Below are 13,705 nucleotides of genomic sequence, written 5' to 3'. Positions count from 1 at the left end.
AGCCCTTTTTTCTAGCTGAAAAAATGTCCACCAAAAAATATTTTTTGACATTTTTCGCAACACCATTCATTATCGGAATAATTTTGCATTTGTAAATTGTAATGTTAATCTAGCTCAAGTGGTAAAACAGATTTTGAAGCAGGAAATTTTGTTTTTGAAAGTCTCTATATCCTACGTTATTCATGCCCGAATGTCAGTTGAAAGATTTCCCCAAGAAACAAGATGAGAGACGAAAACAACAATTGATACGAGAAATATGAGTGAGAAATTGACGTCAATAAGAGTTGAATTGTCTTGTTTCACTGATTGTTGGAACAAACTAATTATTGATCATAAATAATGAATTGTTTTGGAGGAAAAACAGTTAAGGAATTGGTCGTTGCTCTGGGGAGGTTAGAATGTCAATCGCGTGATAAATAAAAATGAATTATTATTATATGATCACATATTAAGATATAAAGGAGAATAAATTGAGCCATGAAAATGTCACTCCGTGGGAGATTATCTCGCAGTGCTCCAGTCAGATTCATAGGCGGAATTGCCATGAAGTGCTGGGCGTATTCAGGAGCTTATATACTCTTCTGCATTGTGCTCTATTGGCTGTATGGTGGAATATTAGCATTCTTTCTTCTGTGTTTTGCAACGACAGGTATGCTATGAATGATCCATTAATCATCGTGATGAATTTTAAGAGGTATGATGGATTCAATCCTCTTGAGGGGATACCTACTGCGTGCTCCTACGAATATACGGGGGTGACTTATCTAGCCATATCCATAAATTATAAGTACTGTTAAGTTATTAAGTAGTCTCTTAATATCATTTTTTAATTTTAATTATTGAAGTAATCGTCAATTTAAACTGTCAAATTTTGAACTATTTATTAATCAGTAGGGGAGGTTGGGGTAAAACGGACACTTTTGACTTTTTTTTTAAATGTCAATGAGGGGTTGAAATGTTGATAAAATTTAATAATTTTTTTTTTTTTAATACAAAGAACAATTCTTTCCCTTTCTGACGACCCTAAACTGAGCACAATTGATCAATTTGTTTCTGAGTTATGAATAATTTTAAAAAAGTCTAAAGTGTCCGTTTTACCCCACCCTCCCCTAATTGAGTTAAGACGATTGACGATTATTTGGATAATCGGAAATCCCTTATGAGCAATTTAGTATTATCCACTTAATAGAAAATTTAAAGTTCCATATTTTTAAATATTTAATTCATCGTCAATTGGACATTTGGATTATCAATTATTTTATTACTTTTAAATTTCGGTTAGTATATTTAAACCTGGATTAATGTAAATCGGAAATTCTTTTAATATTGAAGACTCGGAAGATGATGGCTATCCCTGATCACCCCATCCCATTGCTAGAAGAGAGTAGGATGAAATGAACCACTTTCAATCATCAATAATTAGAGATCAGCCAAGTGTAATCCAAGTTTTTTTCCAATTGCGAGGTTTTTCCTCAAGCTTTGAAACGAGACTTGATTCATTCGAAATGTATCATTTGATCAGGAGATTGATGATTCTGCAGTTTCTTTGTTGTTTAAGGGCAGACCGAATATCAGTTTTAAAAGTCGCGGGCGATTGGAGTGAGATTTCTCACGCATTGAAGATCGATTATATATATTTACAAATGAATAATTAGTGCAAAAAAAAATTCTTTACTGGTCGTTTGCTCCGCGCACGCTTAGAATGTTAAAAATAGTCCAGAGCCTTCAATTTTGGTGCTAGAACGGTTTTTTTTGCAAAATCTTTGAGAAAATGTGAACAATAATAATTACGAATTAGTTTCATAAATTCGATTCCTACACGGCTAATTTCCTTTTTTTTAAATGAAAATTGCACCATTCATGTAAAATAGCCCAAAAATGTTTCTGAGTAATTTGTTGCGTATTTTACATACTTTACAAATGAGGCAAATTTTTATATTTACTAATGACACAAATTTTTATGTTAAACAAAATGAAATTAGTTGTGTAGAAGTCGAATTTCAAAAAAATAATTCGTAAACGTTAGTGTACACATTTTTTTCAAAAATTAACAAAAAAAACTTCTGTAGCTTGAAAATTGGGGGCCCTGGACTATTTTTAACATTTTAAGCGTCGGCGGGAGAAACGAACAATAAACAATCAATTTTTTGCGCTAATTATTCATTTTTAGATACATATAATCGATCTTCAATGTGTGAAAAATCTCATTCCAATAGCCCGCGACTTTTAAAACTCATAGTAGTCTCCTCTTGACTTATTTTTTTTTAATTCTCAATGAAATGAAGTAACATGAGTGTAAAAACGTCAGCAATTGATATGAAAATCTGAGAGAAAAACGAACGAGTTCTCAAACAAGTCCTGTTTGGGCTAACAAAATCGTTAGTCAAAAAATACCAAATAAATCATTTTTTGGTTTAAGGCCCGGGTGTACTATCTTTCGAATGTTATCTGGATTTTTTTTATCTTTCGTAATCCAAAATTGTCAATTGAGTGGTACATCATGTGGAAATTCCCAAAAATTATGATAGAATGATAACAAAAAAATAGAAAAAATTCTGAACTTTTTCAAAGAGCGTTTTTAGAAGAGGTTCAGAATGAGTTGAAAAAAGTGGAAATTACAAATATCTAACTCGCTGTGTCAAATGATCTATTAGCTGTCATTTCCATGGAGGACAACAAAACACTAACTCGTCATGGGAAGTGACAGCTAGGTATCTCAATTTTTAAAACAGTGGTATGTAGTCATCTGCCATTTTTATGTGATGAAAGTGTGATTAAAAAATTCTCCAAAATATTACAACTTTTTTCAAAGAGCCTTTTCCGCAATAAATGTGTCTGTGCAGTATGGGAAAAGATTTACGAAATCAGTCTTCCCCCTGCATGATACTGGGTGACAGGCCGCCATGTGTCATCGTAAATCAGATACATTTTTCAATTTCTTGTTATTTAACTTATTCTGAATATAAATTAAAAATGCTCTTTGAAAAAACTAAGAATTTCTTCTACTTTTTTTTGATTATTCATTCATAATTTTCAAAACTTCTGCATGATGCAGGACTCAATTGACAATTTCAGATGACGAAAGATGAAAGAAAATATCGAGATAACGTTTGAAAGATAGTACACCCCGGCTTAAATTTGAAAGTTTCACACATGAATAATTACTTTGCTTTCAACAACAACGAAATATTTGGCTCAAGAGGCGGATCATGCATACAAGACGGTGCCTTGTCAGAATAGAAAGATCTTTTATAGAGCCAAGTTTATCAATTAATATTTAGTCCCAAAGACACAATACTGCTGTCGTATCATTATTATTATTTCATTTAATAATTTTTTTGGGAAAAAACTAAATTTATTTTTGTAATAAAAATTTTCAATACGACGCACGCTTTGCATGTTTGGCACAAAAAATTACTTTTTTGATCATGTTTAAAAAATTTTTTGTAGCCCACACACGGTTCCGTATAAATCATTTGGTGGGTTTCTCTTGGCCATAATTTTACCACGATCATTGTAAAGTAATCTACACATTCATTTTTTACGTGCGTCTTCTATCATGTGTGTAACGATTTCTGTGAGAAAAAAAAAGCAATTGATTTCATAATGATTCACATACACGTAGAAATACTTGAAAATTTGCTCACTCCTTTTCACGCGAAAAATGGAAACCTAAAAATAGATAGTGGATATTTCCCACCCCCTTCGGAGAGATACGAAATTTAATTTTAAGTACCGTATATCACATACCATGAATTTATGTAAAAAACAGAGCATAATCACCTTCAAAATATTTTTCAGGCGTTTTATATCAAACGCAGGACCAACTCCTCTACCGCCCGGATCTGCCGGCACACTCTCGGGTCTATGTACCGGCGCCTTCAATGTTCAAGTTACCTTATCAAAGTGTTTACACACGTACACGGGATGGTACTCTGCTACATATGTTCTTCATAGTTCAGCCAGGAGAAAAAGCTAAACGCTCGCCTACAATACTGTTCTTGCATGGAAACGCGGGGAATATTGGTCATAGGTGAGTTTTTCTGCAATAACTCGATCGAGGTATCAGTTTGTCCCTCATGAATTACTGCTCATTAGAATATCATGCCTCAAACTTCATTTTTAATTGCGAGATTTCTTCAATAAAAATTCCAAAGACTATGCAATTAGTGAACACAGAGATGAAAAAATTCTGATTTTTTGGGATATATTTCTAATTATTAGAGACCGGTGGTTCTAAAATTTAACGACTCAGGAAATCGTAGAGGTCAGTTACTTATTATTTATTTATTCATTTCCTTTCCTACTACCGTTGCGGTTTTATAGGCTCCCCTTTTTTGCCTGCCTTCGTATTTTGATCTGCGTTTGCCGTGGGCCGTCTTACGCTTATCAACTGTACCCCATTCCGGCTAGGACTACACGGGAAACTATGGAAAATTCCAGTCATGCAGTCGGCCTAATGTGCCCTCTAGTCACTAACAGAAGGGCACATTAGGCCACTACACCATGTCTACCTTCCGAAATTTTTGGTCGAGGGTGTTCCTAAGCGGTTACCCATCCAAGTACTAACCGCGCTAAACGCAGCGGCACTCGAATGTCCGCCAGAGCAACACCTAACTCACCCAACCATTACGGTCGGTTCCTAGAGTCCAATTATTTTGTCACAAATTTTTTGTGACAAAATAATTTCAAGTTTCAATTTCAGAAGTAATTATATCAAATTTCAATATATGCGTATTTTTTGCTTCCGAATGAAAGCATTGAAATCGTTCGATTTTTCGATTCTCTAATTTTTCCTGGAAATGATGTAGAATGGTCTGAAACGTAAAAATACGAAGTTTGAGGACCATGTATGTATGTACACGTGGTCAACTTGGTCCACTTGATGGTCAACTTTTAGAAAATTAAACGAATAAAGGGCTAAAATAATTCCAAAGAAATTTTAATTTTGTGAGATTATAGGTATTAATAAGGACTAAGTCTATGCTATAGTTCAGCTGAATCGGTTCAACCTTTTTTTAGAAATCATCATTTGTTTTTAAATCGTATTTTGCAAATATCCCCAAAAACTATCCCACCGATTTCAATTTTTTTTTTCCAAAATACTCGTCTTGATGTCTTCTATTGCAATCTATCAAAATATGTATTCCCATTCATAGAAAGAGCTGAGAATTTTTGTTAGCACTCTAGTTTTCCTAAAAATTGACAGATTAACTTGAAATTTGGTACAAAGTTTCCTCCTGGCACCAAAATGTTTGGTATTGAAGATGGGCTAAATCGGATGGATAGTTTAGGAGATATTCGACTTTGTATCCAAATATATTTTCCAGACTGGCACCTGAAAAACTCCATTTTCTGCTCGCTGCGCACCAGAAATTCGCGTTTTTCAGGCCCTGCGTCTCGAAAAATTTTGTTCAAGCCACGCCGTGGAAATCATCCTCGCCTTCGGCTCGGATGTCAATCTCGCGCGTGGGGGCGGATGATCTGTTTTCCACGGCTAGGCTTGAAATGTACTATTTCTTGAATATCTCAAAAACTACTCAACCGATTTCAATTTTTTTTTCAATATATTCATCTCAATGTTTCCTGTTCCAACCAACTGAAATATGCACAATTCATGCGAGTGATTCATCCAAAGTTCCCGAGAAATTCAAATTTTTCGATTTTTCGCTAAAAATTCGTCCTTGCACTCTAACTTTGGAGAAAATTGACATATTAATCTGAAGTTTGGCACGAAGTTTCCACTTGTTTTACTTGAAAATTGAGAAAATCGGAGAATTTGCGTCTTACAGAAACTGAAATTTTGTTTTCACCACAAAACAGAATTTTTATCTTCTTATTATTTTTTAAAAATAGAATTGCAACGGATCTATTCAGAAGCTTATTACCAATGAAATTGGTGGAGATCAAAGATAAGAAGACTAACAACGCATAAAGAAACAATCATATCTCTTCAGTCGAATAGGCTCGGCCCCCTGCTTGTTTTATTAGCATTTAAGGGTATTATGGCGGGGTCCATAGCTGGAAAAAAAAGCAGAGAATTCAATGAAAATTGCTGAACAGATTATTTGATCCATTTGAAAGCCATGTGCAAAATGTCAAGACCTCTACTTAAACAATAATAATAGGAATAATTTTTGAAGTTGCTACTTATACACGCGGTTGAATGGGGCATCGGTAATTTTAGTGCTTTTCCTACGTTATTGATCTATTGATAACGTAGGAAATTCACAAAAATTACCGATGCCCCATTCAACCGCGCGTGTAAGTAGCAACTTCAAAAATTATTCCCATAATTATTGTTTAAGTAGGGGTTTTGACATTTTGCACACGGCTTTTAAATGGATCGAATAATCGGTTCAGCAATTTTCATTGAATTCTCTGCTTTTTTTTCCAACTATGGACCCCGCCATAATACCCTTAAGGATATTCAGTTATCTTCCAGTTTAGTACACAGCATACTATAGATTCAACCATTTTCAATCAAGAAATTTGTCAATTGAATTGCGTGATAAAAATGTGAAAAAAATCATGAATATTCAGTGTCATTCAAATTACATTTTGTACAAAATTATTATTTTTTAAAATATTCGTTGTTTATAAATAAGTAATGGAAATTGTTTAAACTTTCGGAAACCTGATTTTTTTANGGAGTACTGTTCTCCTCGCCACCCGGAGGAGGATTAGCCTCAGGTGCGGGGCATTTCCCTTCCTCGACCGGAAAATCGAAAGAAGTGAGTGAAAAACAGAAAATTCTGCAAAATGGAATTTTCCTCTCATAAATGTACCAAAAATGCTGAAAGAAGCATTTACCGACGCCCGGTAAAGNGAAATTTTAATTTTGTGAGATTATAGGTATTAATAAGGACTAAGTCTATGCTATAGTTCAGCTGAATCGGTTCAACCTTTTTTTAGAAATCATCATTTGTTTTTAAATCGTATTTTGCAAATATCCCCAAAAACTATCCCACCGATTTCAATTTTTTTTTTCCAAAATACTCGTCTTGATGTCTTCTATTGCAATCTATCAAAATATGTATTCCCATTCATAGAAAGAGCTGAGAATTTTTGTTAGCACTCTAGTTTTCCTAAAAATTGACAGATTAACTTGAAATTTGGTACAAAGTTTCCTCCTGGCACCAAAATGTTTGGTATTGAAGATGGGCTAAATCGGATGGATAGTTTAGGAGANAGAAATGACCACGGGAAGCGTCCTTTCCCGTCTTGACCGTGTACGCGACAAGACGTGAGAATTTTCGACGCTCCCCGGAGACAACTGTAAGCGAGTAGCGGCACACGTGATGAAATACCCGTGAGCAATGCAGGACAATACCCTGGATGAACTGGTGCAGAANATATTTTCCAGACTGGCACCTGAAAAACTCCATTTTCTGCTCGCTGCGCACCAGAAATTCGCGTTTTTCAGGCCCTGCGTCTCGAAAAATTTTGTTCAAGCCACGCCGTGGAAATCATCCTCGCCTTCGGCTCGGATGTCAATCTCGCGCGTGGGGGCGGATGATCTGTTTTCCACGGCTAGGCTTGAAATGTACTATTTCTTGAATATCTCAAAAACTACTCAACCGATTTCAATTTTTTTTTCAATANTTGAAATTCCCTCCCCTGAGTTCGAGCCCCTGGAGGCGGTGTCGCAAATGGTAGAGATTACCACGACCGCTCCGTCTCCGGTCGCAGAGGCCACCCGGGCGAAAACCCCGGAGGAAAAAGACGCTTTGGCGAGGAGTTTGGCGGCCATACTGGTCGAGCACCNTTCAAGCCACGCCGTGGAAATCATCCTCGCCTTCGGCTCGGATGTCAATCTCGCGCGTGGGGGCGGATGATCTGTTTTCCACGGCTAGGCTTGAAATGTACTATTTCTTGAATATCTCAAAAACTACTCAACCGATTTCAATTTTTTTTTCAATATATTCATCTCAATGTTTCCTGTTCCAACCAACTGAAATATGCACAATTCATGCGAGTGATTCATCCAAAGTTCCCGAGAAATTCAAATTTTTCGATTTTTCGCTAAAAATTCGTCCTTGCACTCTAACTTTGGAGAAAATTGACATATTAATCTGAAGTTTGGCACGAAGTTTCCACTTGTTTTACTTGAAAATTGAGAAAATCGGAGAATTTGCGTCTTACAGAAACTGAAATTTTGTTTTCACCACAAAACAGAATTTTTATCTTCTTATTATTTTTTAAAAATAGAATTGCAACGGATCTATTCAGAAGCTTATTACCAATGAAATTGGTGGAGATCAAAGATAAGAAGACTAACAACGCATAAAGAAACAATCATATCTCTTCAGTCGAATAGGCTCGGCCCCCTGCTTGTTTTATTAGCATTTAAGGGTATTATGGCGGGGTCCATAGCTGGAAAAAAAAGCAGAGAATTCAATGAAAATTGCTGAACAGATTATTTGATCCATTTGAAAGCCATGTGCAAAATGTCAAGACCTCTACTTAAACAATAATAATAGGAATAATTTTTGAAGTTGCTACTTATACACGCGGTTGAATGGGGCATCGGTAATTTTAGTGCTTTTCCTACGTTATTGATCTATTGATAACGTAGGAAATTCACAAAAATTACCGATGCCCCATTCAACCGCGCGTGTAAGTAGCAACTTCAAAAATTATTCCCATAATTATTGTTTAAGTAGGGGTTTTGACATTTTGCACACGGCTTTTAAATGGATCGAATAATCGGTTCAGCAATTTTCATTGAATTCTCTGCTTTTTTTTCCAACTATGGACCCCGCCATAATACCCTTAAGGATATTCAGTTATCTTCCAGTTTAGTACACAGCATACTATAGATTCAACCATTTTCAATCAAGAAATTTGTCAATTGAATTGCGTGATAAAAATGTGAAAAAAATCATGAATATTCAGTGTCATTCAAATTACATTTTGTACAAAATTATTATTTTTTAAAATATTCGTTGTTTATAAATAAGTAATGGAAATTGTTTAAACTTTCGGAAACCTGATTTTTTTAGGTATGATATTGATTTCTGGTAAAATTTGTAACGAGATTTTCTCGTTACGGGTTGAAATCCCCTTAAAAAGATACGTGAACTCTAAAATTGAGACATGAGGCGACATCTAGAGGCGGCTGAAGAAAGCCGCGACTAGATGAACTGAGCGACAAACCGATGAAAGACCTAAGGCATAGCGGTTATAGGTGAAACCGCGACCCCTGGAGCTATTTTGGAATTCGCCCAGCATGTGCTGGCGGAAAAGGGGCCGACGTACAGGCTGTCCAACTGGGTGATTCCATAGGCTATGTCAAAGTAGACTAGGGACCAACGGCCAGGTGAGAGGACTGGTGCCCCCGGGATCCCGTCGGGTTGATTGGTGGGGATAGGGTAACGGAATGACCTATCGTCGCTGAGATATCCAGACTAGGGGGAGAAGGCCCTAGTAAGATTCTGAGTTAGTCGAACGCGGGCGCTCGAGCGGGGAAGTCGAAAGGATTTCTCCGAGATATACTGTGGTGTTGGCTTGAAAGATGGCCACGGGAATGGTGGGCGAATAGCTCAGCGCAGCCAGGTGCATAACTGATGGTAGCGAACGTAGGGGGATGCTCCTGCATCCCCCACAAACGGAAAAAAGAGTTATTTCGGAACTCTTAGTGACGACTTTGTTGTTTCCGGCGTTATCCGGCTCGGCGAAACAAATGACGAGCGCATGGGCCCGTGGGTCTGGAGTAGAGATCGTCCTCCTGTCGACCCGACCATGTGCCGACATTCGAGTACCCGGAGACGGTGACGTGCGATGACCGAAGCGGTAACTGGTGGCCGAGAGTGTGGGTGGTCGTGAAGTGGGTAACAGTGTTCCACTTTGGTCGGATCAGCCTCTCGGCGTCCCAGGCTCTGAGGAGTCCCGGCTGATTCGCATTTAATTCTGAAAACCCTCCCGAGTCGAAATACTCGGGAGGCGAAAGCCTACAGAGAGAGTGAAAAACCCTCCAGGATGAGAGTAAATTCACTTTACATGGATGATTAGGCCGTGAGGCTTAATATCCAGCCTGAAATAGTGGCTGGTGACGTTTGGCATAAGATACTCCTGGTGGACCTCGCCCACTCTACCGTGTCACACTGATGCTAGCTGGGCAACCCTTTGCCCGGCCACAGAAGTCCTCTGAGTGGACGAGTTTGCCTCAGAGGCCGGTTTTCGTCGAACCTCCCGTGAAGGTTCGGCTGGCGCCCGACTATTGAGCGATAGAGACGGCTAAAAAGTAGTTTGGATTTTTCCTGGGTGAACAACCCGGGAAAATGTCCTTACAAAATGGCGCCCGACGTGGGGCCACGCCAATGGAGTAGAAAGAAAACCCTGAAAAGGGGTAAGTAGAAAATTATCGCATAGATAATACGAGGAGAATCGAGAAAATTGATTCCCCCTCGAAGGTAACGAATTTTATTTATTCCTTGAAAAAGGGAAAAATAGAATTCGAAATGCACGAAATTTTTGTCAGGGGGAGATTTTCTCAGAAACTCGATGTTCTGTCTCCTCGACACCCGGGGGAGATGACCTTGAGAAAACGAGTTTGTTTTCTCCGACGAAAATTCGAAAGTATTGATTTTTCGCTTGGGAGGGGTTATTCCGGCTGCTCGGAGTACTGTTCTCCTCGCCACCCGGAGGAGGATTAGCCTCAGGTGCGGGGCATTTCCCTTCCTCGACCGGAAAATCGAAAGAAGTGAGTGAAAAACAGAAAATTCTGCAAAATGGAATTTTCCTCTCATAAATGTACCAAAAATGCTGAAAGAAGCATTTACCGACGCCCGGTAAAGAAGACTATTCTGAAAAGAATAGCATTACCGACTGCAGGTGTCGGAAGTACAAGTTCCGCCCGCGAGGGTGAGCCACGTGATGGACAAGTCGCGCGGAAAAACGAAATTGACACCTCTGATTGATATCAATCAAGGGTGTGCAAGAGGACTACCTAAATATGGAAATTTAGGTCGGAGTCTAGGTCACTAGGGGGGACCACCGGCGGCGATAAATCAAATTGATACGCGCCCTAATCCCCCCACCCCCAACACCTGTGAAATTGGGAGAAATGACCACGGGAAGCGTCCTTTCCCGTCTTGACCGTGTACGCGACAAGACGTGAGAATTTTCGACGCTCCCCGGAGACAACTGTAAGCGAGTAGCGGCACACGTGATGAAATACCCGTGAGCAATGCAGGACAATACCCTGGATGAACTGGTGCAGAAGGTGGTGGAAACTGCCGAAGGAGCCCACAGAGGTAAGACGGACTCTCCGGAGTCCGAGGCGAACCTCCAGGGTGCAAAACCCCTGGCAGGAGAGGGAGCGGATGACTCCTCAGTACCGCAAGGCACTGAGGAAACCGCCTCATTTGATTTCACGTCCCTTTCTATTACAGATCGGGACCTCACGGAGGCAGAGCAGGCCGAGATGGCCTTGCTGATGACCATGGACGAGGAGGTTGAAATTCCCTCCCCTGAGTTCGAGCCCCTGGAGGCGGTGTCGCAAATGGTAGAGATTACCACGACCGCTCCGTCTCCGGTCGCAGAGGCCACCCGGGCGAAAACCCCGGAGGAAAAAGACGCTTTGGCGAGGAGTTTGGCGGCCATACTGGTCGAGCACCCCGAGTTGATGGCAGCTATGTTTGCACAGTTGCCGCAATTCAACCCGGGGCCTTCCACGTCGGCTGTGCCGCCGCCTCCTCCCCAAGAGCAGATGGAGGTAGAGGACGAAAAGTCCTCCTACGCTTGGGTGACGAAACACGGGCGAAAATCCCGTCAGCCGACCTCAAGTGGAAGGAACACCCCTGCAGCCCCAGCGCTGGTCTCTGAAGCCACGGAGAGTAGCTCCAAGGCCAAGGGGAAACTGCCGAAAGGCAGGAAGGCGAAGGGGGAGAAGACGCCAGGGCGAAAAACCCCTGGGAGGAGAGGCCCGGATGCTGAGGTGAGGGAGGTATACTCCCAGATGCTTCAGTACGGAGGGGACAGTTGGGGCCAGCGATGGCCAACCCTCAACAAAAGGTCCGAGCACCAGAGCCTGAGGTTCTCAGGCAGTCTCCCACAAATCCTCCAGGGCGAACAGCCCTAGGAAATGATTATGGGGGAAATGAAAAATACGCACGCCGCAGAGAGCGTCGTAGGCAAGCCTCCGAGTCAAGCATTACGGAGAGCGATTTTTACGGCCGCGAGGATCGTAGAAATAGTTATGANGTTTTCACCACAAAACAGAATTTTTATCTTCTTATTATTTTTTAAAAATAGAATTGCAACGGNTTACGGAGAGCGATTTTTACGGCCGCGAGGATCGTAGAAATAGTTATGAAAGCTCTGGCAAAGCCCTGGATTATTTAACCAGGTGGGGCATATCGTTCTCTGGGCAACCAGATGAAGACGTGGAGGATTTTATCTCCGCGATTGGCGATGCGAGAGACGCAATCCGAGTTAGGGAAAGCGATCTCGTGAAGATCCTGAAAGGGGTCCTCAAGGGGAACGCCCTGACGTGGTATCGCCACGTGGAGGTTTTCTCTTGGGAAGACACGTGTCACGCCCTCCGTGAAAGATTCGGAGCGCTGGATTTCCAGCAGGCGTTGCANTATTCAGAAGCTTATTACCAATGAAATTGGTGGAGATCAAAGATAAGAAGACTAACAACGCATAAAGAAACAATCATATCTCTTCAGTCGAATAGGCTCGGCCCCCTGCTTGTTTTATTAGCATTTAAGGGTATTATGGCGGGGTCCATAGCTGGAAAAAAAAGCAGAGAATTCAATGAAAATTGCTGAACAGATTATTTGATCCATTTGAAAGCCATGTGCAAAATGTCAAGACCTCTACTTAAACAATAATAATAGGAATAATTTTTGAAGTTGCTACTTATACACGCGGTTGAATGGGGCATCGGTAATTTTAGTGCTTTTCCTACGTTATTGATCTATTGATAACGTAGGAAATTCACAAAAATTACCGATGCCCCATTCAACTGCGTGTGTAAGTAGCAACTTCAAAAATTATTCTCATAATTATTGTTTAAGTAGGGGTTTGGACATTTTGCACACGGCTTTCAAATGGATCGAATAATCGGTTCAGCAATTTTCATTGAATTCTCTGCTTTTTTTTCCAGCTATGGACCCCGCCATAATACCCTTAANCGCGCGTGTAAGTAGCAACTTCAAAAATTATTCCCATAATTATTGTTTAAGTAGGGGTTTTGACATTTTGCACACGGCTTTCAAATGGATCGAATAATCGGTTCAGCAATTTTCATTGAATTCTCTGCTTTTTTTTCCAACTATGGACCCCGCCATAATACCCTTAAGGATATTCAGTTATCTTCCAGTTTAGTACACAGCATACTATAGATTCAACCATTTTCAATCAAGAAATTTGTCAATTGAATTGCGTGATAAAAATGTGAAAAAAATCATGAATATTCAGTGTCATTCAAATTACATTTTGTACAAAATTATTATTTTTTAAAATATTCGTTGTTTATAAATAAGTAATGGAAATTGTTTAAACTTTCGGAAACCTGATTTTTTTAGGTATGATATTGATTTCTGGTAAAATTTGTAACGAGATTTTCTCGTTACGGGTTGAAATCCCCTTAAAAAGATACGTGAACTCTAAAATTGAGACATGAGGCGACATCTAGAGGCGGCTGAAGAAAGCCGCGACTAGATGAACTGAGCGACAAACCGATGAAAGACCT

The 13,705-nt window shown here is 39.7% G+C and overlaps 1 protein-coding gene across 1 annotated transcript in view; it reads left to right on the top strand.

Moving 5' to 3' along the window:
* Positions 1-202: 202 nt before the first annotated feature.
* Positions 203-13,705, top strand: part of LOC107039336 (protein ABHD13) — a 27,441-nt gene continuing 13,938 nt past the window's right edge. Inside the window, exons 1-2 of the mRNA XM_015258901.2 lie at positions 203-649; positions 3,802-4,033. Of these exons, the coding sequence (XP_015114387.1) occupies positions 478-649; positions 3,802-4,033 (404 nt within the window). The 5' untranslated portion in view covers positions 203-477. The remainder of the gene's footprint in view (positions 650-3,801; positions 4,034-13,705) is intronic.

The sequence above is a fragment of the Diachasma alloeum genome, unplaced genomic scaffold (assembly GCF_001412515.2).
Source record: "Diachasma alloeum isolate Michigan unplaced genomic scaffold, Dall2.0 Dall_scaffold_00296, whole genome shotgun sequence".
NCBI classification, from domain to species: Eukaryota; Metazoa; Arthropoda; class Insecta; order Hymenoptera; family Braconidae; genus Diachasma; species Diachasma alloeum.
The sequence above is the reverse complement of the archived record's forward strand: the minus strand, read 5'-3'. Positions and strand labels throughout refer to the sequence as shown.